Below are 25,372 nucleotides of genomic sequence, written 5' to 3'. Positions count from 1 at the left end.
TTATAATAGTTTGTGTTTTGATATTTTAGTTTGAGTTATATGATAAAAAACAATAAATAGCCATAAATAGTGTAGTAAAAAAATAAAAAAATGATAGAATGTCAAATAGTAAAAATTGTATTAAATAATAAATATGGTGAAAGTTTTGAATATAAAAGACTAAAAACTATTTAGGGTAATAAAAGAATTATTACAGTGATATATAATCTTTGTCCAAACAACCCTAAGGGGCCGTTTGGGGGAAGGGTTAGGATTATGATAAACCTAGTGTTAAGATAAACCTAGGATTATAATAAAATGTGTTTGGGGGAAGGGTTATGGAGGAAGTGTTATGATAAGATGTGTTTGGGGGAAGGGTTATGAAGAAAGTGTTATGATAATGTTGTGAAGAATGATTGAGGAAAAGTTGAAGAAGGGTTAAGAAGTGTTGAAGAAGGGTTGAGGAAGGGTTAAGGAGTTAAAACTAGGGTTACATAACCCTTTCTCCAAACGGGGGTTGAATTACATAACCTTAACCTCTCATAATCCAACCCTTCCCCCAAATGCCACTTAAAAGTCGTTGATTTGATTAGACAGAGAATAGCATAGAGGCTAAATTAGCTAAATTAGGATGGAAAACGAAAGCACAATGTAATAATGCTCCAAATTATTGATGGCCGATTTAAAAATAACTCTTCCATTTGGGAAATTCATCGAAGGCCCCTGAAAAGTTAAGAAACCAATAAAAAAGCCACAAAAACGGGAAATAAATTGAAATAAAAACAAAAGTTTTGTCCTTATATATAAAGAAAAGTAGAGGCAGGGACTATTCTGCAAAAATGATAACCCCACTTCCATCCTCGGATGCCCTAAGAGCTCTCCGATAGTAACTTCCACTCCATCGTCTCTCTCTCTCTTCCCGCAAAAACGACCGAAAAAAACATTGACGAGAAGAAAAATCCGGCCGCTCTCACCTACGTTTGAATCCGCCGCAGCTGCTTAAGATCAAAATCTTAATCTCAATCCTCTGTAAATTGTTCTATTGCTGCAATTTCTGCAATTTCTGGACCTAGATCTGTACAAATTTTCTTCTATTTTTGTTGTTACATTGTTTTTTTTTCGTTTTCAGATTTGCTCTATATCCGCCTTGGGATTACGAGAGCTGGTGGATTTTTGTTCATGTATAAATTGTAGGATTCATTAGTGAAGAACTTGAGCGAAACCCTTTTGTAGCCCCCGATTATTTTTCGATCTTGGTAGTTTTCGTTAGATTTCTTCTTTGTTTTTGTCGTCATTCAATCATTTGATCGGAAACCCTAGCTCCCGCTTTTTTTTGAACGTCGTTAGGGTATCTCGAGTCTCGATCAGTGTGACTAGTTATGAACAATAGGGGAAGGTATCCACCTGGGATCGGCGCTGGACGAGGGGGAGGCGTGAATGCGAACCCTTCGTTTCAGTCAAGGCCACACCAGCAGCAATACGTACAAAGAAATTTGGTGCCCAATCAGCAGTATCAACAACAGCACCAACATCAACAGCTTCAACAACAACAACAGTGGCTGAAAAGGAACCAGTTAGGTGGCGGTCCTGCTGATTCCAACGTTGACGAGGTTGAGAAGACCGTGCAGTCGGAGGCTGTTGACTCGAGGTTCGTGTTAAATACACGATGGACCGTGTCTCTGTTGATTATTTTGTATGGACATTTATATAGGATGATTGGATTAATTTCTCTGTAAGCTCGTATGGAGGTTGAGTTGTGATTTGGGAAATGGGTTGAAGTGTATGCTTGTTTTTCTGTATAAGGGGGGTACATAGATAATTTTGTAAAAATGGTGAATCCCATTGGCAGATAGCATCGGGCATAGTCAAAATTTATGGAGTCTCTGCTTTTTGTTCAATCTTTCTTTCTGAGCGCCACTTTTGATGTTTTGCACATACTTCGTCTGACGGAGGATTTTGTACAATCTCGGATGCTCTGATGTTATGAAACATTTACCTTTTCGGATTTCCTGCACTAACAGAAAATGTTTTGAATTTTGTTGAGTTGTATTGCTTCGTATGCACAATAACTGATCATTATTCTTTATTCATTTTCTTGTTCGCGCAGTTCACAAGATTGGAAGGCAAGGCTAAAGATTCCACCACCTGATACACGCTATAAAACAGAGGTATTGTTCTAACGATCTTCTTAATATTTTACAACCGGTTTATAAAATTTTGACTGCTGAGTACTGGTTTGTCCATTTGCACAGGCATGCATATTAGTGTTATTATGACATTCTCATCTTCAGTTTGTTTTCTGTAAAGTTCATGTGTTCTGGAAATACTTATAGCCGCCGTATAAGAACATGCCTAAGTTTGGTAGCATCTGACTTGCTCATTATCCATTTTCAGGATGTGACGGCTACCAAGGGAAATGAATTTGAGGATTATTTTTTAAAACGTGAATTACTCATGGGAATCTATGAGAAAGGCTTTGAAAGACCATCTCCCATTCAAGAAGAAAGTATTCCAATTGCTTTAACTGGTAGTGATATTCTTGCAAGAGCTAAGAACGGAACTGGAAAGACAGCCGCATTTTGCATTCCTGCCTTGGAAAAGATTGATCAGGATAACAATGTTATCCAAGGTCTGTTTTTTAACCTGTTCTCATCAATCTTATATTATTTTTAAAAAAGCAGATCCATTTTTTAAATTCCAAATCCACAAGTTTCCTTTTGTATTCATTATCCAAATTCTAAATAGCATTATTGCCATTGCAATCCCAAACATTCTCAATGTGCTGTAGTTATTCCAAGGTTTTTCACGAGGCTAGAAATTCTACACAACAACATTCTTGCTGTGTTGTCCCCTTCTTCGACCAGGTCATTAATTTTACCCACAAAACTGGTGCTCATATTGAATCTCATATTTGAGCTTTCCGGATATATCTGAGACAGGAAAATCATATATAGTTAATGTCCAAAAGAAAAAAAAAAGGTCACTTTCAAGCTGTGAATTCATGATATTGGTTATATTATTTCCCACCAAAAACCCTTCCACAAGACAAGACTAGCTTCTTGAGTTATTTGCGTCAACCTACTCAGTATGTTCACCCTCACAGTGAAAATATTTGTTTTTTTGCATATTGCTTACCCTTTTTTAACTACTGTTAATTTTTGCCCGAATAATTTAAATTGGGACATCAATTTTTACACGTCATATCATTCTTCTTGTAAGGCACTGGGTCGGTGGTTGTCTTTTTACTCATGTTCTCTCAATGCTGTTATGCTAATTTCTATGGCATTGTTGATTTCTATCTCATTTTGCTCTCTTCACTTGTTTTGACAGTTGTTATCCTTGTTCCAACTCGAGAGTTGGCTCTTCAAACTTCACAAGTTTGTAAGGAACTTGGGAAGAATTTGAATATTCAAGTGATGGTTACGACAGGTGGTACCAGTTTAAAGGATGATATTATGCGATTATATCAACCAGTTCATTTATTAGTTGGAACTCCTGGAAGAATATTAGATCTTGCAAAAAAGGGCGTTTGTGTACTGAAAGACTGTTCTATGCTTATTATGGATGAGGTAATTACCGGAGATATGAACACAATTTTTCTCAGTTTCTGGAGGTCACATATTAGTGGCTTTGTTGTCTGTTATTTTCAGTAGGCACTTGTCTTATAATACTGGAGTAGTAGGGGAATGCAAGCAAAATGATTGTATGACTGTAGATTGATCATTGAACCATGATATTTGCGTCTGATGCTAATTGCATTTCTACCCTAATGTACTTGAAGGAATACAACTCAGCATGATCTTTTTTCTTACTCCGTTCTACTGATTTTTCCAAATGAAGCCAAATGTTCTCAGGATATGTAAAACATCTAATGATTTCAATCACGATTTTCTGGTTTTAGCATTTCTCCTATTTTATAATTGGTCCAATATTTTTAATAATTTTTTCTATTTTCAGCATGACAGTTTTTCATTGATATACCTGGGTGACTTTCACTTTTGCTTGTGATTATTTTCTCTCACTGTTTAGTCACCCTCCCTTATGCATGCTGAACCATTATCTTATCTGTTAAAATGTTGCACTTAGTAGTTTGAAGTATCTAATTTTATGTTTTTATCATCTTATGAAAGTTAGATCTTCCCCAAAGAGGTAGTCCATGGGTTGCTATTAGCCGATTAGTAAAAGGACTTAAATTTAAATTTGTGTAAATTTATGTTTATATTTAAGAGGTAGCGAGTGTCCTAATTTTCTGTTTTTTATTATCTTATGCAAGTTCTGTGTAAATTTTTTAAATCTTTGGGGTGGTTCTAGAAGTTGTGGTTTCCACATTCAGAAAAGTATACCTATTGATTAATTTTGTCTTAGCCCACTCGCTTAAGTTTTTAGTTTGAGGAGTACTTCAACATGATCATACAACAAAAACAATTTCAAACATGTATTATCGTACTTTATAGTTTGGATAGGTACTGCATAGTTAACTTGTTGCGAAAAGCTAATCGTTTTGTTCTATTTCTCAGGCTGACAAACTCTTGTCTCCAGAGTTCCAACCTTCAATAGAGCATCTGATTCGCTTTCTGCCTGCAAACCGGCAGATTCTTATGTATTCCGCTACCTTCCCTGTAACTGTGAAGGACTTCAAAGATAGATATCTTCACAAGCCCTATGTTATAAACTTAATGGACGAGCTCACTCTGAAGGGTATCACCCAATTCTATGCATTCGTTGAAGAGAGACAAAAAGTTCACTGCCTTAATACTCTTTTCTCCAAGGTTTGATTGCAACCTTGCTTTTTTTTTTTTTTTTTAATGAATTAATTTCCTCCCCTACGGTCTTTTCCTTTGTTAGTAACAAACTTAATTTTTCCATCTGCAGCTACAAATTAACCAATCAATTATCTTCTGCAATTCGGTAAATCGAGTTGAGTTGTTAGCCAAGAAAATAACAGAACTTGGTTATTCCTGTTTCTATATTCATGCAAAGATGCTGCAAGATCATCGTAACAGAGTATTTCATGACTTTCGAAATGGTGCATGTAGAAACCTTGTTTGCACTGGTATGTTATTTATGTGCATAATTATTCCTGTTTATATAAGCTGATAATCATGCCTTTATTTATTTATTACATCTAAGCATCCTTCACTGGATTTTGTTTAACTCAACAAATTTCTAGTCCTCTTTTTGGAAAAGCATGTCTTTTACCCAGCATGGCAAAAGAAAAACTGTGAAACTATCTGACTTGTCCTGAACTAATTTTTTTTAAACGTGGGATGTAATTACAGATTTATTTACAAGAGGAATAGACATTCAAGCAGTAAACGTTGTTATTAACTTCGATTTCCCCAAGAATTCAGAGACATATCTACACAGGGTATGTGTCACATTTATTTCCTGTTAATTCTTTTTATTTTACCTTGCCTTGACCATTTCAAAATTGTTCACTTGCAGGTTGGACGTTCTGGAAGGTTTGGACACCTTGGGTTGGCCGTGAATTTAATCACCTACGAGGATCGTTTCAATTTGTATGTTTTTTTTACTGATGTTTTATTTGATGACTGCCATCAACATACATTCAGATACACTGAAATGTGATTTTCCATACAACAGGTACAGGATCGAGCAAGAACTTGGAACTGAAATAAAACAAATACCGCCCCATATTGACCAGGCAATCTACTGCCGGTAATTTGTGGGGGGCACTGGATCCTAGGGGCAAACAATTTGCAGGTAAAACACGTACTGTGCTACCTAGTCCTCCATTATATGTACACACACTAGCATGTGCATGTGCAATAAACGAAAAGGAGTACCCCTATAATAGGGGTGTTAGCATAATTATTAGAATACAAGTAAATTATTCATTTGCTAAGGAGACGATAATAAATAGGAGGGAAGTCAATGAATAGGTTTGAGTTCACTCATGAGTGAGCTTCCTCAAACTACTTGGGTATCTTATCTGTACCTTTATTTGTTATCAATAGTTCTCTACCTTGAAGCCCTTGTGACGAATGGGGATTGGTGTGAATGGTTGCAATAGCAGTCACTTTTGTGAGTGCTTTCAGAACCTGCCTGTTTGGTGGTTTATCGTTATACAAGTTTTATCTTGATTCTTAATAATACTATAGGATCAGCATAAAAGGTCCTTGGTTAGAAGTTTTGTACGATAAATGCGATAGTTTAAAATGTTTTTTTTTTTTCTGTATTTAGTAATTTAAAATTCAAAATCTAAGATACACTTCAAATATAAAAATGTTAGTTTTCAGAATTTGCCCTTCTTTAATTACAAATTTCTGAAGCTGTTTTAAAAAATGAATGTAAAGTATCAATCTACCAAACAAACCCTTATTGACCTGTCAAAATGGATAGAATTTTGACACCTATGAACCTAGTTTTTGAAGTATTATTTTACTTTATTAGTTTTGTGGGTTGTGATATTTATTAGTTACTAGGCACTTAGGCGGCAGGTTTGTAGATATCATGTTATTTTATAGATCATTAATTACCCATTGCCGACCTTCGTAGTAAACAACAATATCAGTAGTACAAATATCTGTATAAAAAAGAGAGGAAAAAAGAAAAGGAATTCCTACAACACCTTGATCCAAGGACCATATTAGTACAAAAATATCCGGGGTTGGCAGCATTGATGTGAAAGTTTGGAGCACAATTAGATTGTATCGATTCAATTAAATCGCTTCTAGTTACTGTTCTAGATATATTGTTTTATGTTAATATCTGCTGCCTCTGCTACAATGTTGAAGAAATAATTGTGCATAGAAATTTATTGATGGGTTGGTTATTCATTTTGTGTTTTTTTTTTTTTTTTTTTGGAAGGGCAATGAAGCTCCTTGGAAGGACGAAGGATATATGGGTACGACAGGAGGCTTGTTTTCTGAGTGAATATGATGGAAGGAAGACTCAGGTTGTGCAGAGTGTTTGTGTTGGGAATTCTACTATTAGTTTAGAGAGCAATAGGCCTGAAGACATTAACAGGAAGAAGATTAGGATAGAATGTAGACTGGTTCCTTCTATAAAAAATGAAAATCCGAGACGAGACGGATGAATTCAGGGTCCCAGTTATTTGCCTTATTTTTATCAACTACTGACCTGTTTGTTTTCTTTTCTGTTTGTTTTTCTCTCCTCTTTTGCCCTCTTCCAACTTTCTTGATGTATTGTAATCTCTCCCCCCCTCTCTCTCTCTCTCACTCACTCTCGTTTCTTTATAGACTGCAGTTTCCAATCCTAAATTTAGAACCTTTTCTCCCCAACTTTTCAGTTGTTTCACTTACTTGAAGTTTAATGGTCACATTTTCGTTTTCTATCTTTTCATTGTGTTGAATATCTTATGCAAAATGGATTGCAATCAGACGGATTTTGCTTGTGTTGAAAAGAAAGTGACTTTAAGCATTTGAAAAGTTATTTTAGGGAATTCAAGAAAGGGATTTGCATTGACGTTGGATGAATATAGTCTATATATCTTTTGAATAGATAATTTTTTCAACGACTTTTTTCTTTCATGGTATGGATTCAATGGGTTTCTCTTTATTTAAGCTGTCTGGCACTTGAATGTATTTCAGTTTGTATCATCGTTTGTGCCTTTAAAATTGGTTTTATTTTTGTAATATATTATATCACATTTGTAATAAATAAAAAAAAAAAAGACATTCATGTAGTCAGTGTATCATTTAATGATATTTTTTTTTTTATATATATATACAAAGATGTGAATATTGACATTGAGGTATTCAATTTGGTGGAGGGGTTGCTTTTGGTTTTAGGGTTGCCGCCGACAGAAATGGAAGTAAGAAAAGCTGATCGTTTTTCTCTTTCACGCAACCTTTACCCGACACACCTCTCTGGGTGTTGAATTCATTGCTCTTCCCATCCCCACTGCCCACTTCTTTTTTGGTATCTTATCTATTTATAAATTTTTTTTATTTATTTTTTCCAATTTCATGGTGATGTTTCCACCTTGTAATTTTAAAATACTTCTAAATTTCTTTTTAACATTTTCAATATTACTTGAAAATCTTCTTATTTATTCGAAATTGATTATGAGAGGTGATCATCGAAGATTGAATTCCTACCTCTTTATTTGTCATCTAAATCGTGTTTTCTTTTAAAACCACTGGACCAACTCATGATGGTTTGCATACATAATTTCAAACTTATACGTATAAAGTTAAAACCAACTTATTATCTTTAGTTGGATGGAAGAAAAAGTTTTGCTTTTTTAAGATGTTATCGAACAACGATTTACTTTATTTACCAAATTTGAACTTTTAAAATTGAGGGCTATATTGTATTCCCACCTTGTCATTAAGTAAAAATGACAACATTTTTCAAGTTTAAGATTTAATCTATAACACTTGTCCAAAATTCAAGGTTGAAACCGAAAAAATTGGAATTTTCTGTCCTAAAAAAGACCCACTTCTAAGAGGTCATTTGAAATCTTTTCTTAAATAAAAACGAACACGGTACGTGACAAGTGAACCTTGAAAATAAAGATGTTGGATATTGGGGCACACCATTAATGTATAGTATAACATAGCTATACCTTTTGTGTTTACCTATTTTTAAAAATTAAAAACCATCTTGAATGTGATTTTGCTAATAATTGTTTGCAATTTTTGACAAAAGTATCTCAATAATTACATAACTTATTGAACAGAAATGCAGAACTTTTGGTTGAACTAGTTTGCAATATCTCATTTTTTATAATTTTCTTTTGAAAATGCAATATTTCAAAAGACCTAATCTACCCTTAGGTCAAATTCATAATATTGACAGCTTAATTATTATATGTTTAATATGCCATTTAAGATATTTTAATTGGGGGGTAAAAAGCTATTTTCATTTTTTTTTCTAAAGTTACATCAAAAATATGATATATGTTTTATTACACTTTCAAACTATTTATACCCTACAAATACTTTTGTAAATATCTTGTTAAATATTTTATTTTTTACAATTTTCTTATTTTTTATTACAGATTAGCACATCTTTATTATTAAAGTTTGGTAATTAATGAATTTTGTTTAAACTTAACGATTTTTTTTTTTTTTTTTGACAATTTCTTGAGGTGATCGATATATATATATATATATATATATATTAAGGCTTGAGCCAATTATATACTAAAATATATATTTTTTTGGGTGAAATGAAGGGAAAGGATAAAGAAAAGAGGAGAAAGGGAAGAGATGGATGAGGTTGGGATTTAGCAGTAAATGCGAAGGGACAGCTCTTTGACTTTACCATTGACTGTCCTTATTGGCTATTTTGACCTTTGCTGACATATAACCAAAAATAAAAAAAGGAAAATAGAACGATATTGCTCATTCATATTGGAATTTTTGCTCTTTAATTTAACATTTCTTCATTAAACTTTACTTTCTTTGCTTGTTTATATGAGAAAAAAGATTTATTTAGATGCACTTTGGAAATGGTAGTCACGTTTATCTAGAAACGAGCATGATGGACTCAAAAGTCAGTCAATTGAATCGAAGTTAGTCGGTGATGATTTGAGAAAAATTCAAATCGACAACGTTTTAAAAAAAATTTAAAAGCTTAAATCGACAGTTGGTCTGTACTATTTTAGGATCAAGGTTGGTTTTGACTTTTATTAAACCAACCACAGTTGGTTGGGTGGAAAAATCGACTGATACTCATACCTACTTTTCGTTGAAGTAACTATGATGCTAAAAAGACAAATATAATTTTGAATATATATAACCCTGAGTCCAAGATTCAATATGTTGCACTTTTAGACTAAATTTTAAGTTTGGTTTCTTTTTAATCCATAGGGTAATTTCTTTTAAAAGGTTACAATTTCACTTTCATATTTGACTTATGTTTTGGTTTGATCATGAACTTAACTATATAATGTTTGGTCGTCAGCTGGACTAAAATTCAAAGAGTGCTTTAAACTCGTCAATCCTCTCTTACATCGAGCTTAAGGTTTGTACATTTTAGAACAAAGTGGATCGGAATGAATAGATGAAGAATAAGGATAACAACAGAAATCGTACAAGACATAGACAATAAGAATGTTTTATGTGGACTATTAATTATTGTTTTAAATGATATTGATTGCCAAAAGTATTTAAATGTACGGACAAAAATACTTCTTACTTAAAATCGTTTGGAAGCGATTCATGTGAATGCTTTTTCAAATTCTCAAATGCATTCATTTTTCATAACAAAATTAATCTCCACAAAGAATAACTCTGCCAAACTCCTTTTGCTCTAAATCATCCATTCTAATTAGAGGTGAATACATTATTATTATTATTATTATTATTATTATTATTATTATTATAGTAATTTTTTAGTAGTTTTGACTTTGAAAATAATTAAAGTTGTAATTTGATATGCATATTAATATTGATATCATTAATTTGTACCTCACTACCCATAAGTAAAATACAATCTTTAAAGAAAAAAAATTAGAAAAATAAAAATAAATGTTATAAATTGAGGGGTAAATCAACATACATGAAAAATAAAAAACCGATAAATTATAATATATCATTAATAACAAAAAAAAAATGAAATATGGGAATTTAAAATTCTCTAAAAATCATCTAATTTAACGAGTAAAAGGTGTGAAATTGTATAAATAGTGATAGAGTGTAATGAGACGTATGAACAACATGTAAAAAGAAGATAAAGTATCGAAAGAATATCATTTGGTCTTCTACAATACTGAGTTTGAAGATATAAATTATTTATATTAAAATATATTTAATAGTAGGTTTTCTTTAATATTTTTCCTTCGAAAAAAAGTCTTTAAACTTATTACTCATTTCATTTTCCTCGTCATAATTTTAAAATAATGAATAGTTTTCACAAAAACACTCAAACTTTATATAAAAATGTTAAATAAGTTATTACATTTCCTTTAGATTTAAAGAATGTTAAAAATAATTTATTTTGAATATAAAATAACAGTATGAATCAAATTTAAAATTAATAAAAATACATGGATTAAATTCAAACATATAAAAGCATATATAACAATTTTTGACAAAATTCAAGATAGCAAATAGAAAAATAGAAAAATTAAAAATTTGATAAGATATTTGCCTTCTAAAAAATCAAAGTTGAAAATTTTTGTTGTAAATAATTTGTGAAGTTATTCTATTTTTAGTATTTTCTAAAATGAAAAAAATAAAAGAAAAAAGAAAAAAGAAAAAAGAAAAAAGATACAAACAAAAAAAACCCAATTCCGGTTAGGGTTTTATGGCGCCAAATTCGAACCAACAATGGCAAGAGCTACTCGTGCTTGTGTCTTTCAAATGGCTTAGGGCTTGATCGTATCGTATCGTCTTCTTCCTCATCGTCCTGTTTTTAGTGGCGAGTCAAATTTCTGCATTCTTACTCCTCAAATCCATACAAAAAGTAAAAGATTTCGTTTGTTTTCTTTCAAATTTTGGTTTCTTTTTGATTCACCAGTCCAAATGCTAGCGGAATTTGTAACTGATACCCTCGAATCTCAGCTTTCTCACTCTTTACCTTCTCTGCTTTTGTTCAATTCATTTTTCAACTCCTTTACCTAATTTCTAAAAGGAGTAATGATGTTATGACATTTTGTTTTGTCTTTCTCTCTCTTTCCGAGGCATTTATTATCACAACTTTCAATTGCTCAGTGAGATAAAGGTAACTCTGTTTTGTTTCAGTATTTATCTATTTTAGTTTAGACTCATTTTGACCTCGATTATTGTTGAATTCGTGTGAATTATTGTCTTCTGTTTATAGTGGCGGATACTATCAATGAATAATTTCTATTATTAAGATTTAATCTTATCTTAAATAGCATATGCCCAAATGAATTCTGTCCAATTTTAGATAGGAAAAAGGTATAGTTGATGTATTTGTTTATTTTAGGCACACATACTCATGTTTTGTAATTAAACATCATCTTGATCAAGGGGAGGTTTCTCACAATTTAGAGTTTCCTACTAAAATTAAGCAGGAAAGTTCACTGATTACGAATTTCTAGTTGAAGAAATCAAGTTTGTTTTGTTTCTTTTTTAGCCACGAGATTGGAAGAGGGAAGAGGGAAGAGGAAATTTTGGAAGACCCACAAGGGAACAGTGGTGAAGGCCTGGTCTTGTCATGGTATGTCCCGTACTCTGTATGTCATTTTCATCACAATAAATGCGTCTCAAATCTCTCTCTGTTCAATAAATGCTCGTCTGCATTGTGAGAATCCGCAATAAATTCTTCTCCTTATTCGCTTATTTCTTATATCAGTTGTGCGTAATTGTAAAACCTCAGAATAAGAAACCTCTGCATTAACTCCCTCAATTTTTTTGGACAAATTTTACTTTCAATGATGATTCAATTCTTACTATGCTCAACCATGTCAGTATTTATTGCAAGAACCAGCTTGAAACTAGCTGATTCTTGTCCTTCCCATTCAGACTCACATAGCCATTAATTTCCCTCTTCTCATTTCAATTCATTGAGATAACCCCTTCACATGGCTTTCCTCATCCATTTGTGAATTCGCTCTAAAAAATTGATGCGCTAAGAAAGGATCTGGATTTTGTTCTTTCACTCTTGGCCACTTGAGGGACTCTGCCTCTGGTAGCTAAAGTTGTGAGATGGGAAGGACGCCTTGTTGTGATAAGAAGGGGTTAAAGAAAGGGCCGTGGACATCGGAAGAAGATGAACTCCTTATTAACTATATTAAGGAAAACAATGGCCACGGTAGTTGGAGATCGCTCCCCAAGCTTGCAGGTTTAGTGATCCAAAATTTTCGCTAGTTCCCCATTTGTCATCTCTCATTCTGCTCTCTCTTTTTATTATTTTAACTTCTGGAAAGTGTTCCTTCGTTTGTAACTTCGAAATTTATTGTAACTGGAGTGATAGAAAAAGGAAAAAGAAGGAAGTTGAAGCTTGTGTAGTTAGTCCTTTACCTTGCCATTTCCCTTTTCACTTTCCCAATACCCCACCGTTCTCCTTTAGCCGATCCTTAAATTTAACGACAGCTATGTCTCTGCTTTGTTACCTAACAATGTGCTGGAGAAGTTTTTGGCATCAGTTCAAATCTTTTGTTCTGACAATTGTTTTTCTGCATAATCGTTCTGTATGCCCCGGCAGAACATAAAACAATTGTTTTTTTCCCCCTGAAAACTTTTCTCCTGTCATGGAATGCTTGCCTGCCTCGACTATCCTTCAAAATAAGAATAGTTGGTTTTTTATTTTTATCTTTAGTTCCCTATTTCAACTCCAGTGTTAATCCATGAGATTCCGAGTTTGGTCACTTGGACTCGACATTTTTATACTAAAACGTACACTGTTCAAAATCCTAGTTCTAACACATGGAAAGCACAACAAAATTTTCTTGCACAACTGAGGGAACACTTTTTATCTTATGTTCTACGCTTTTCTTATTTGTCTCTCATATTGGATGGGATGGTCTGTCTGCATGATTTGTTTATTTTAGGTCTTCTACGGTGTGGGAAGAGCTGCCGTTTAAGGTGGACAAATTATCTAAGACCAGATATCAAACGTGGCCCCTTCACCCCCGAGGAAGAGAAGCTTGTTATTCAGCTTCATGGAATTCTTGGAAACAGGTGATGCCTCATTGTTTCTTCCTGAATGTTATCGTTTGCTGATTAAATTTATGTCATCTTTTGTTTAATAACCTCTCAAATACTATTCAATGCAAATTATGTTCAATGTCTTATATTTTGCCACATCTTTTGTTTAATAGTCTGATATTTTGCCACATGTTTATGCTGTACTACAAAAATGAGCAACAATGAGACATTCGGAAAGAGGTAACTACGCTAGTGGTCTTTCTTTCTGACTTTCGGTTGTAGAGGCAGATATTTAGTTCGTGTTTGGCCATTGGAACCACCTACAAGATAACTTGAGGCTAAGTCTTTGACTCTAAATAGTAGTTCGTAGAATCTGGGGGCGAGTCATGTTAATTGGTTGTTTGCTTTATGTGAGGTTTGAAGACATTTTGAAAATCACAAAAAACAACCGATCTTCCACTTCTTCAACATGTTTTAGGATGCAATGGGGAGAAGATTGATTCTCTTCAACTATGGAAGTCGTTTGATGGAATTTTACTGATCAAATTCTTGCAGGTGGGCTGCCATTGCTTCTCAACTGCCAGGAAGGACGGATAATGAAATCAAGAACTTATGGAACACCCACCTAAAGAAACGTCTTCTTTGCATTGGCATTGATCCACAGACACACGAACCGTTCAACTCTCGCTGCTCATCCTCTACAGCACCAGCATCTCCAGCCACCCGCCACATGGCGCAGTGGGAGAGTGCTCGGCTCGAAGCTGAAGCGCGGCTTTCAAGGGAGTCATCTCTTTTCACCCCACTTCTCATGGATAGAACAACCGACTCTGACTTTTTTCTTCAAATATGGAACTCCGAAGTTGGCGAATCATTCCGTAGGTGCAGGGAAGACAAAACCACATGCCAAAGCCAAAGCCCTCTATCCTCATCAGTTAAATGTGAGTCGCTTTTCATTGTTGCAACCCACGACAGAGTTGATTACACCGGTTCCTCAGCCATGGAAAGCAACAATGAAAACGAAGAAACAGAATACAAAAACTTCCAATCCATGACCGACATCGTGATGTCCAAATCTGATTCATCCAGTGCAAACGAGTTCGAGGAGTCATCGGATAGTGCATTAGGACTGCTTCTGGATTTCCCCATTAACAATGACATGAGCTTCTTGGAAGAAGACAACAGAAACACGCAGCAGCATCTGCATTAGTAGATCTACTAAGAGCCTTATTTCATCAACTCTCTTCGATGGGATAATGATTCAAGTTTCTTTGGTAGTTTAGGTCCCAAGTTTTGTGGTTTATTAGCAAAACTATTTGGTAAGATAACCAATTTTTTGTGCTTTAAAGTGGAAGGAAGGTGTGTTAAAAGAAAGAGGTTGCATCTCCATTGCTACTTATAAAAGCAATTGAAAAGGGGATTTTGGATTTGGATTTGGATTTCTAGTGAGCAGCAATTGTTCGGTAAGCATGTAGATAAGCAGATAATATGGTTTTGAAATCAGGGCCTTATGAATTATGATACACTGATTAATGTTAGTATTTTACATCTCTATTCTATCTAACTAACTATCTATCTATCTATCTATTACATTATTTTACGAGTTGTCTCTTCCAGTTTTATTCCTCTTGTAATTTCCAAGAGAACATAGAAAAGAAACCATTCCTTTCCAACCAAATTCAAAGATCATTTAGATTTAGACAAAATAAATAATTGAAAGGTCTCAATTTATCAAAGCGATGTTTACAGACATTCTTGAAAGAAAAAAAAAATCACGATTTCTACACATTTTTGACATGTTAATAATATCTAATACAATAAATTGTATTATATTTACAAACATATAATAATTAAATTTAAAATATTAACATATACAATATTTTTAAAAAAATTATAAATACAGTAAAATCTTTTAACAACAAGATTCTAAGCTTTGTTAAAAATATAAAATTGTTGAATTTGAACCTATTATTAATATCAATATCAATCATGAATAGTTTGAAAACAATCTCATGATTGGAATATATTTAGTATGTAAGAAGGTCGAGAATTTTGAATTTTTTACTCTAAAATTTGAGCTATGGAACTATAGGAGGAGGAAGAAGAAGAAACGTAAACAAAATGACAAAGGACCACACTCTCTCTCACATTTTATACAAACAAAAACCAAAAAAATAATAATAAACAGTTGAAGATTTGTTGGCCAAAACACAACAAACAAGGCCACAACAACCAGAGGGCACCAACATTTACAAAATAAACATAATACATTAGGACAATGACACATTACTTATATGAATAAACATACGTACGTAACATCAACAATAACAACACAAAAGCTTCGTAATAAATTTAATGAAACCTCTCATCAAAAACATCCCAAAAATTTCTTTGGAATGGTTCCAGTTGCTCGGAATTTTGCTGCTGTTTCCTCTGCCTTTAGCAATTCCTCTGACCTTTGTGCTTCCACTGTGGCCTTTTTCTCTTCTGCTTCTTTGTGTATCAAAGCCACTTTGTTCTTCATCTTTTCTCCATATTCAGCCTTCTTCTTCTCCAAATCTTCCTGTATTTCTCCAGCTTTGTTAAAACTAGGATTTTCATTTCAATTCAATTCCACTTGATGATAATCCCTTGAATCTATTATTTGTTAGCTGATCAAACGACCAAGTACGAGAACAATGCTTTACGTATTATGTCATCTTTTAATTATTTACATTTTTTAGTGCATTATATAAACTCTTCATTTGTCGATTTTGTAACAAAAGTCTAACAACTAATTGAGAGGTGATGGGAAGAACCTGTCAGTAGTTTTCTATTGAAATGATACCTAAGACCAATCTATTTAGAGAAATAGTATCAAATGATAAAAAAAATTAGGAAAAAATAGCCCATACCATATTGTGAATATGACACATCTTTTTTTACATATTGCGAATATGTCAAATATGATAAGTAATTAATGATATCAAAGAGTTATTAGAAGACTTTTCACTTTTTGCAAATACAGTAGCATAGACCTTATTATTATGAATTTTTTTGCTATTTTTGCAAACACCTCATCTATTTATTATGAAAGGACAGTTTCCGTGATTTGATATGGGACCGAGCAGCCGAATTTTATGTCCAACTAAAATTACTTGTTAAGCCTCAGAGTATACAAAGAGGAATAAAATGGTTACCTCAATTTTTTTCAACTTGGCTTCCAGGTTGGCTTTTTTGCTGTTCTCCCATGCCAATACAGAAGAGAGCTTCTTTTGTGCCCTATTAAATAGTGAAGACACAAAAATTTATGTCATTAAGTATCATCAAAGTTCATATCATGACAGACATGAATTGACAAATAGCTATGTGATACAACAAAAAGTTGAGTTCTATTATAGTTTAGAATTTAAAGCAAGGAATGTTGGGAATTAAAATCCAGATCACACACAAGTCTTTTTGACAAATGACAAGCATTGCGGAAACTTAACCAAGTTGTAAGCAAATAGTATTAGTTCATTTAAGGCCTTACTTATTCTCAGCCTTGGATTTTTCACTATCTTCCCAGGCCTTGATGAAGGAGAACCTTTTCTCCTTTTCAACCTCGGCAAGAGCAATATCTAAGTAAGAAAATGAGGATCAGGTCAATCTTGTAAGTTTGGAACTTCCACACCATTATGTTGAAATATTTTGTTGTTGTTGTAAAATAAGATGATATAGAATGAGTAAGATGCGTGTTGTATGCTCACCCCTATCAATAGATCCACCGGAAGCCTTCTTTGGTACAGGATCTTCTTTAGTTTCTGTTAAGATCCGAAAATAGAGGGAGTAAAAAAGAGGTTAAATGATAAAACTCTCATCGTTAAAGTTTTCTGGTTGATTAAAGCAATAAAGGTAACGTATCAAATAATGTGAAGCCATTGAACTTGGAAGGAAAATCACACTAGCCATAATAGAAGTTGGAAGATAAAGTTACTACGGTGGGACAAAGAGCAATGCTATGTTAACTTTTATTATTATGAAAAAGTTCGCCGATTGCGTGAAATCACTTTTGTTTTTCCCCCTGCTCTTCTTTCCATGTAAATTTGGTACCATAATGGCGAAATATTTGTTCATTCATGATTAATTGATAATTACGACATGCATGCTTTGATGATAATTGAAAAACCAGAAAGAAACTTCAATGGTGAATTGACAATTAAGAGATCGATATGACCCTTTACTAAGGAGATTAAATAGATGGCAAGTTAAAAGCATAAGGTAGACTGTCGTCAAGTTGCAATTTAACCAAATATAATAGAATTTTTTGACCAATTTTGATGAATAAAAAAAGAATCAAATGACATAAAGGGCAGAGATGAGATGTCTTTCTTCAAGGTGACGACAGACAGCTGTAATATGCATCATTAGCATCTTTAAAAGTATATATATATAAGGACAAAGAGCTTGATTCCACCTTACCCAAACAACTATTTGATTAATAATCATAACCATTCAAGAAAAAGCTGTCATTAGTATATGTTTATAGTTTCTTTTTGAAAAATATCTTCCTTTACAACGATAAAGGAAGCAAGTAATCAAAAGCGAAAACACGATCTTCAATTTATCTAAAACTTTTTTTAAGAAAATTTATCTACAACTTTACGCATATTGAAAACAAAAAATTAAGAAATATAAGAAACGCCAGTGGACCCTGTACAGCATATCTCACTAATATATAGGAGAACATAGGGAGGAAAAGCTATTCAAGGGGCACAAAACATATTTCTCCTCTCCCTGGAAATTCAGAAAAATTGTGAAACAAGACTTTCTGTGAGCATTATTATGCTGTAAGTGGAAAAGAAGTGTAAAGAAAAAATGCTTAACAGAGATGAACCAGAAAAAAGTACAAACTAAGAACGAAAGATAAAAGTACGAACGATCGACGTACCATTTTTAAAGAAACATTTGCCGCATATTAATGAAGAAGACAATTTTTTCTCATACTGGGATTACAGGTACTAATTCAAAACTTCTATACATATGAAGGCGATGGGCCTTCACTTACTTTTCCCAACGCAACGACATCATCAGAAAGATGATAATATAATTGAGATAGAATATCAATATGATATACAGTTCATTTCAATATGAATTGCAATAAATGTTTAGACATCAACGTCACTGCCAATCTCTATCCAAGATAGAAAGTACTAGAACTAAAAGTAGTAGACAATAACTTAACATACAAATTTGAAGAACTCAACACTAAAAAAAAAAAAAAAAGAAAAGAAGAAGAAATGACATGTAATTTACTTCAAAAAATGGCGTTCGATTGACATTCTACTTTTTCTATGTGTTTTGATCCGGCCGATGACATAAAAAACCATAGATTCTCAATTGTTCCTTACTCGTTCTGGTTCTAATTCAGAGTAAAAGGCAAATCTACTAAGCGAATCTTTCGCCAACATCAAATTTGAACAGAATTTTCTTCCTAAACTAGACTATATCCATTTCTAAACGATCAAACAGATCGGGAAAAGGAACAATACGACGGCATGAATTCTTAAACTATGTACAGCTCGCGCTCGATGAAGAAAAACGAATCTCACAATTCAAACACTTCAACATCTAATATTCTAATAAATCATTCACCATCAAAATCTCCGGTCAAGGAAAGAAATGAGACAGAATGAAACAAATCGACATAAACACATACAAACAAACATGAAAAAAGAAAAAAGTAAGAAAGAAAGAAAGAGAGGTTACTATTAACGATAGGCACTGTAACCATAGCTTTTTCCTTATCCTCCACAGCCTCGCTCGGAACTCCAGCAGGAACTGACGCCGGCGGAGGAGTAGGAGCCGGAGTAGAATCGGAATTTTCCGGCGCCGTAACCATCGTTATCAAAATTCGTATCGCTCAAAAAGAAGAAGAAAAAAAAAAGGTTCGAAATGAAAATTCTACAAATTTTTTCAACAACGATAATCTCTATCCGTTGTGGGCCTCTATATATATACTCTCTGAGCTTAGAGAGCTCATGAAAAAACGGTGGTGTTGTAAACTTTACAACTGATAGTGGGTTTTGCAGGTGAGGTCCATGAATTTCGATGCGGCGCTTATCTAGCAGTCGTTGATTTGTTGGACTACGTGAGTCCTCTGGTCAAACTTTGATCTAACGGTTAGTGTTGTCTGGTGATTTGGACGATCCGTTGAAATCGACTACGCGTTTTAATCGTAGCTTTATGGACAGCTAAAACGTGGTAATCAATGGAATTTTGCCACGTCAGTCAGATTCGATTGTATAGGTGTCGGCAACGTGAAACGCCGCCGTTTAAAGATTGCATTAACACCGAATAATTGCTTTATTTATAATGATCGTGGTCGACCCGACTGCCCGGGCCCATTATTATGAATTTTTTGTTTTTGACCAAAATATCTCTCGAAAAAGACTAAAAAAAATTGCGTATTTTTTTTTTTAAAAAAATCGTATTTAGTATTTTTTTATTAAATAATATTGATTTAAATTCCACGCTATAGATTTTGAATTTTTTTTTATTTTTATCCTTAAAATTTTAAAATATTTTGTTAGTCTATTCAATCCTTAGGTAGATGCATAAATTTTGTTAACAAGAACTTTATAATTCAGTAAAAAAATAATTTTTTTTTATCAAAAATAGAGAATTTGACAAAATATTTATAATTTATAGATAACCAAATATAATAAATTTTATTATTTATTGATTTTGTTTTATGAAATATAAATAATTTCTGGATTTTTTTCATTTTTTGTAAAACCCTAAAATGTAATTTTTATTGTTGGAACATAAACAACTGCACAGTGAGTGTTATATATCTTTTAAACGTATAGAAGAGAAAGATTTGAATTTCTATCCCATGTTTAAATTATAAAAGTTAGAATGAAATCTTCCTATCCTATATATTTAAAAGAATAAGAGTAAGAAAGAAAGTTGTGAAAAAATAATAGAGAAAAGAATGGAGAGTTTGGAAGGAAGTTATTTATTGGCTAAGTTAGTTGGGTACTCCCTATATGCATTGGATCACATGCTATCTATTATTTCAAAGGTTAGGTTTATTAGTTTAGAACTAAATAGTTAGTTTCTATGTTTATATTAAACATTTATTTTTTTTATTTGAGTTCAACTAATTGAGAGAATTTAAGTTGTGGGAAGGAGTTAGGTTTTTTTTTTCTTTCTTATTATCTGTCAAGATCTTTGTTACAACCTCTCTCTCTCTCTCTCTCTCTCTCTCTCTCTCTCTCTCTCTCTCTCTCTCTATATATATATATATATATATATATATATATATATATATATATATATATATATATCAATAAGAATAATAAAAAGTAAATTTAAAGGAATATACTTATATGACTTTGTGTTTTTAAATATATGATTATCTAAATATTACTTAGGTTTTATAATTTGAAAATACAAAATTATATTAAAGAAAAAGTATGAGTGAGTATAGGTTAAAATAAAGTGTACGATTGTGAAAATGAGAGATCGAATCTCTAATATCGAAAAAAAGATGTTAGTTGCTATTGAAAAAGTCACTTTAAAATATGAAATCAACTATATTGAATTGAAAGAATGATTCTTGTAAATCTAAACTTTAATAGCTAAAGCGATTATAACTCACATTGAAGTCTGTGTTCCTAATTAACTTAATCCTATTGTAATTAAAAAAAAAATAGTGAATATACGTTCAATTCAAGTTCTTATATTTTTAACAGCTCAATATTAGTTCTTATTATTTTTTTTTTTTTGTAAATCTTAAATTTAGTTCTCAATATTTAGTTTATTGTTATTTTTTATTGAATTCCTTGTTTTTTATATATATATATATATATTAGTTATCGTAGTTTTAATAAATTTTAAATTTTTAGTATAATAATAATAATAATGATAATTTCACGTAAAAATATCCTACGTAAATATAAAATGGATATTTATAAATAAAATAAAAACAATTGAAACTATTCCTAAAATATTACAAAATTTATCTAATTTTCTCAGAGCACATTTTTTTTAAAAAAATAATTTTAGTTTTTTTCGATATAAAAGAATTTCTATTTTTATTTTTAAAATGTGTAATAAAAGTACTATATATATATATAAAATTTAAATCGATGACATAAGTTATTGCGTTTTGTCTTTTTACAATAAATACGTTGCCGCGTTGGCAGCAGCAACCCCATTACGGCCAAGAGAGTTAATAGAAATGGGTTTCTCCATTTAAATTTTATTTTATTTCTTTTTACATTTTCCTTTTCAAAATAATAAAAATGAATGAGAAAAAAAGAAAAGAAAAAAGAAATATATATATATATATATATATACAAATACAATTTTAAACCTCATAAATTGACACCAACCACTACCTTAATATAGGTGTATTTTATCATTAAATAAATAGACTTGCCTTATCAGACTAAAATGAAAACAGTTTGAAAATGTAAATGAATTAAAATTAGTGGTTGTTTATTATTATCATTATCATTAGTGGAGTAATGGGTAGTTTTTAATCATAAAAATTGATGTCGAGAATCAATAAGATTACTTGCCTATATAGATTGATAAAGAGTAGGAATCCAATATTGGAATAAAGTTCATATACTAAAATGTTATATATATAACAAAAATTTTGATCAAAACTTTTACGTTAGATACTAAATATATATATATTACCTATTAAAATATAGAGATTAAAGTGTTTCAATACTAAAATGTAGAGTTAAAAACAAGTTTAGTTAATCAATAAGCCATCTGGATTCGCTTTTGATATATATACTTCAATCTCACATTACTAGTTGTTACGTTGTACTAAAAAAATGCATATAAACGACATAATTACATACTAAAGTTTGTGAAATAAATATTTTTTCGGTAAAGATAATTCTTCGATTGTGCCATCATATGGGCTTATATGAAATTTGAGTCTCCTAGACCTGACTTTATTACTAGTTAATTAAGACATATCAATTGACGGAAGTTTAGATTCTTACTTGTTTATATCTCTGTGTGTCTAGGTCAGCTTATATATATTTTAACTAATTTTATGGGACAACTAGCAAATCCTTATGTATACTTGTTGAGAGCCAGTTTATTAAAAATAATGTACCGTGTTTCTACTTATAAACTTTCGTAACTAAAATCTAACGAGTCCCTCAAATTTTACAACTAGACATGAGCATTTGTACGTTAAAAAAAACCTATCACTTATCGAATTTTCGTGTAGTAGATCTTTTGTATTTTTCTACATGCCTATAATATGATCGAAAACCTAATTAAAAAGAAAAATAAAAGTTAAAGAGTTTATCAGACAAAATTTTATAAATTCAATTAGTAAACTTGCAATTTAATGAATCATATATATACCATTACAAACTTTTCATTAAAGTAATCCATATGTAAATTCAAAAGACTCACAGTGAAAACGAAAAATTGCAAAAACTATAGAAATGACACACTCTACAACTTTGATTAGAAAGATATTATATCTTTCCTTTTAACACTCAAATATTGTAGGGTCAGATGAGTTGTCTCGTGAGATTAGTCGAGATACATGAAAGCATACTCCAAACCTCATGAATACTATAGCAATGCATAGTAAAACTACACAAAAAGTGTAAATTTAGGCAAATAAGGAGAAGGGTAATAAAATAAAATAATTTAACACAAGGATCGAAAAGAAAATAAGTAAAGTGTTTGGGTAGAAATGAGAAAGTGTATTGTTTTATTTATTTATTTTTTTGTTTGGATTGGATTTAGAGAGCTCTCGATTTAATGATGTCAAAGCTCATCTCACTCGGATCCGTGGCTTGTAATTCGACTTGAATTCCATCCAACTCTCTCTTGAATCTATCCTTCGAACTTGCATACAACATTTTACTTCTTATTCTTGATGAGTCTGGTGACCTATTCACAAAAGTTTAATATAAAATTGTTGTAAATGACAAAATAGTTGAATTACTTTTATAAAATATAGTAAAATTGAATTTCCATTAGTGATAGAGATTCCTAAACTTCTATCTATGTTCATGATATCAATGTACTAATAGATACCGATAGAAATCTAGACACCACGATCTACTATAAAATTTTGCTATTTTTGGATTATCCTCGTTTCAATATCTAGATTTTTCGTATTTGTCTTCTTTTTAGAATTTTTGATAACATCATATAAGTCTTTAGCATATTCAAAAATTTTAAAAATTAACAAAACTATCAGATAGTAAAAATGATTTTTTTTAATAGGAAAATAGAACTTTCTAAGAAAGCATATCTCTAAAAATTTGAGCTTTATATCAATTTGGGTTTTTAAATGAACTTTTAAATTTTTATCTAAAAATCACAAAATATTTAATTTTGTGTTTAGTAAATTTCTAAAAAAAAATAAAATTTAAAATGAATTAATCTATTATACAAAACATCCAAATAAATTTATGACTTTTTTTTTAAGAAATCACCCAACTAAAACTAAATTTGCAATTTAAAAAGTTTATAGACAAATTGACCCGAATTTCAAAATTCATAAAGTAAATCTTAATTTAAAACATCTAATTTATGAACTATAAAAATTATGAAATAGTAAAACTAAATATTAGATTAAAAAGATGAAAAAGAAAGTTGTAAAAAAGAAAAGCTATTATAAAAGCTTCAAAATTCCACTGTAATTAAATCAATACTTTTGAAAGATGTCTTCTCGAACTTTTAATTTTGTATTTAATAGCTAATTAAACATTAAAAAATACTTAATGAATTTTAAGATTTTTAATTTTGTTTCAAATAAATGCTTAACCTAATCATTAAAAAAAAATTAAGGTATCAACCAAATATAAAATTTAAAACTTAAGATTTCAATAAATCCTAAAAAATGTTGTGAATTTATCAACATGATTATTGAAAGTTTCAACTTGGTGAATGTTTGGTTGCAACAAATTTTTGTAAATTTTAGTGATCCAATCTAAATTACTAAGAAAATCTAATTTTGATTAGTTTAATAATTATTTATTTAAAAATAAAAGATAAAATGGCGATCAAAACGTGATATCAAAAGAGTATGATAAATATATGGAGACGATACCAGGCAATGAAGTAAATCTTGCTCTTCTGGCAATTCTCTTCGGTTGTGAAGTCAAAATCATAGACAGCATAACGACACTCATTGGCAGGGATGGAAGCAGTGAAATCATCGTAGGTTTCGTCGGGACCACCGACCTTCTCGACGGTCACCTGTTGCATCTTCTCCTCAATCTTGAACACTATGAATCTATATTTTCTTTTGGCTTTCAGATCCAAAAACTTGAGCTTGCACTCATCATGGACCGCCATTCCTGATGATGAATTTGCCTTTCCAAAATTGCAAACAAAACATCCTTCAAACAAATGTAAAAAGAAGAAAAACAAAAAGCAAATTAACAGAAGTTTGAAACATACCATAATGTCTGATTTGATGTCCTCAAATGAAAGAGAATTTTCTGTTTTTTTTTCTTTTTTTTTTTGTTTTTTTTTTTGGTCTTTTTCTTGAAGGAGAGTTTTGAGTTGTGAGAAAATAAGATGATTTTTTGTTTTTTTGTTTTTTTTTGGATATCCCAAATTCTCTCCTAAGGCTTTTGTCTTGTCTGACTTAGCCTTGTAATGGGTAAGGTTAATTTGGTTCACGTAAGAGGGTTATGGATTTTGATGCTTTTAATGTTGTTCTATATTTGGTCAATTAATTAGATTGTGAAATTTAAGGTTATCTTGACCATGTCTTTCTATTGTTTGGTTCCCCATAAACATCGCTATTTCTGTTCTAAAATAACCCTTTCATACCCAACACCCTTCTAATCAAAAGAGAGAGCCTCTTCCTAAATTTT

At 31.6% G+C, this 25,372-nt stretch overlaps 4 protein-coding genes across 5 annotated transcripts; 2 read left to right on the top strand and 2 right to left on the bottom strand.

The window, feature by feature from the left end:
• The first annotated feature begins 825 nt into the window (after window positions 1-825).
• LOC103483283 (DEAD-box ATP-dependent RNA helicase 8) lies at window positions 826-7,297 on the top strand. 2 transcript variants are annotated; one of them, XM_008439840.3, is made up of 11 exons: window positions 826-1,008; window positions 1,109-1,627; window positions 2,087-2,147; window positions 2,374-2,608; window positions 3,310-3,548; window positions 4,497-4,748; window positions 4,852-5,032; window positions 5,259-5,347; window positions 5,425-5,498; window positions 5,584-5,703; window positions 6,811-7,297. In XM_008439840.3, the coding sequence occupies exons 2-10, from the start codon at window positions 1,359-1,361 to the stop codon at window positions 5,660-5,662; spliced, it is 1,479 nt and encodes a 492-aa protein (XP_008438062.1). In that variant the 5' UTR covers window positions 826-1,008; window positions 1,109-1,358; the 3' UTR covers window positions 5,663-5,703; window positions 6,811-7,297. The 2 variants fall into 2 exon arrangements, with proteins under 2 accessions (XP_008438062.1, XP_008438061.1); XM_008439839.3 differs by having other exon boundaries at window positions 826-1,627.
• A 4,879-nt stretch (window positions 7,298-12,176) lies between these two features.
• On the top strand, window positions 12,177-15,126 carry LOC103484167 (transcription factor MYB17). Its single transcript, XM_017043406.2, has 3 exons — window positions 12,177-12,723; window positions 13,433-13,562; window positions 14,085-15,126. The coding sequence occupies exons 1-3, from the start codon at window positions 12,588-12,590 to the stop codon at window positions 14,734-14,736; spliced, it is 918 nt and encodes a 305-aa protein (XP_016898895.1). The 5' UTR covers window positions 12,177-12,587; the 3' UTR covers window positions 14,737-15,126.
• Window positions 15,127-15,648: 522 nt separating this feature from the next.
• On the bottom strand, window positions 15,649-19,562 carry LOC103483282 (uncharacterized protein At3g61260). Its single transcript, XM_051085897.1, has 5 exons — window positions 19,254-19,562; window positions 17,255-17,308; window positions 17,038-17,125; window positions 16,706-16,787; window positions 15,649-16,089 (listed from the first exon to the last, which is right to left on the bottom strand). Exons 1-5 carry the CDS (start codon window positions 19,384-19,386, stop codon window positions 15,895-15,897), a joined length of 552 nt encoding a protein of 183 aa, XP_050941854.1. The 5' UTR covers window positions 19,387-19,562; the 3' UTR covers window positions 15,649-15,894.
• A 3,263-nt stretch (window positions 19,563-22,825) lies between these two features.
• On the bottom strand, window positions 22,826-25,181 carry LOC103483281 (actin-depolymerizing factor 7-like). The gene is made up of 3 exons (XM_051085895.1): window positions 24,951-25,181; window positions 24,598-24,863; window positions 22,826-23,429 (listed from the first exon to the last, which is right to left on the bottom strand). Exons 1-3 carry the CDS (start codon window positions 24,951-24,953, stop codon window positions 23,279-23,281), a joined length of 420 nt encoding a protein of 139 aa, XP_050941852.1. The 5' UTR covers window positions 24,954-25,181; the 3' UTR covers window positions 22,826-23,278.
• Window positions 25,182-25,372: the final 191 nt, after the last annotated feature.

This window comes from Cucumis melo, chromosome 6 (assembly GCF_025177605.1).
Source record: "Cucumis melo cultivar AY chromosome 6, USDA_Cmelo_AY_1.0, whole genome shotgun sequence".
NCBI classification, from domain to species: Eukaryota; Viridiplantae; Streptophyta; class Magnoliopsida; order Cucurbitales; family Cucurbitaceae; genus Cucumis; species Cucumis melo.
The sequence above is the reverse complement of the archived record's forward strand: the minus strand, read 5'-3'. Positions and strand labels throughout refer to the sequence as shown.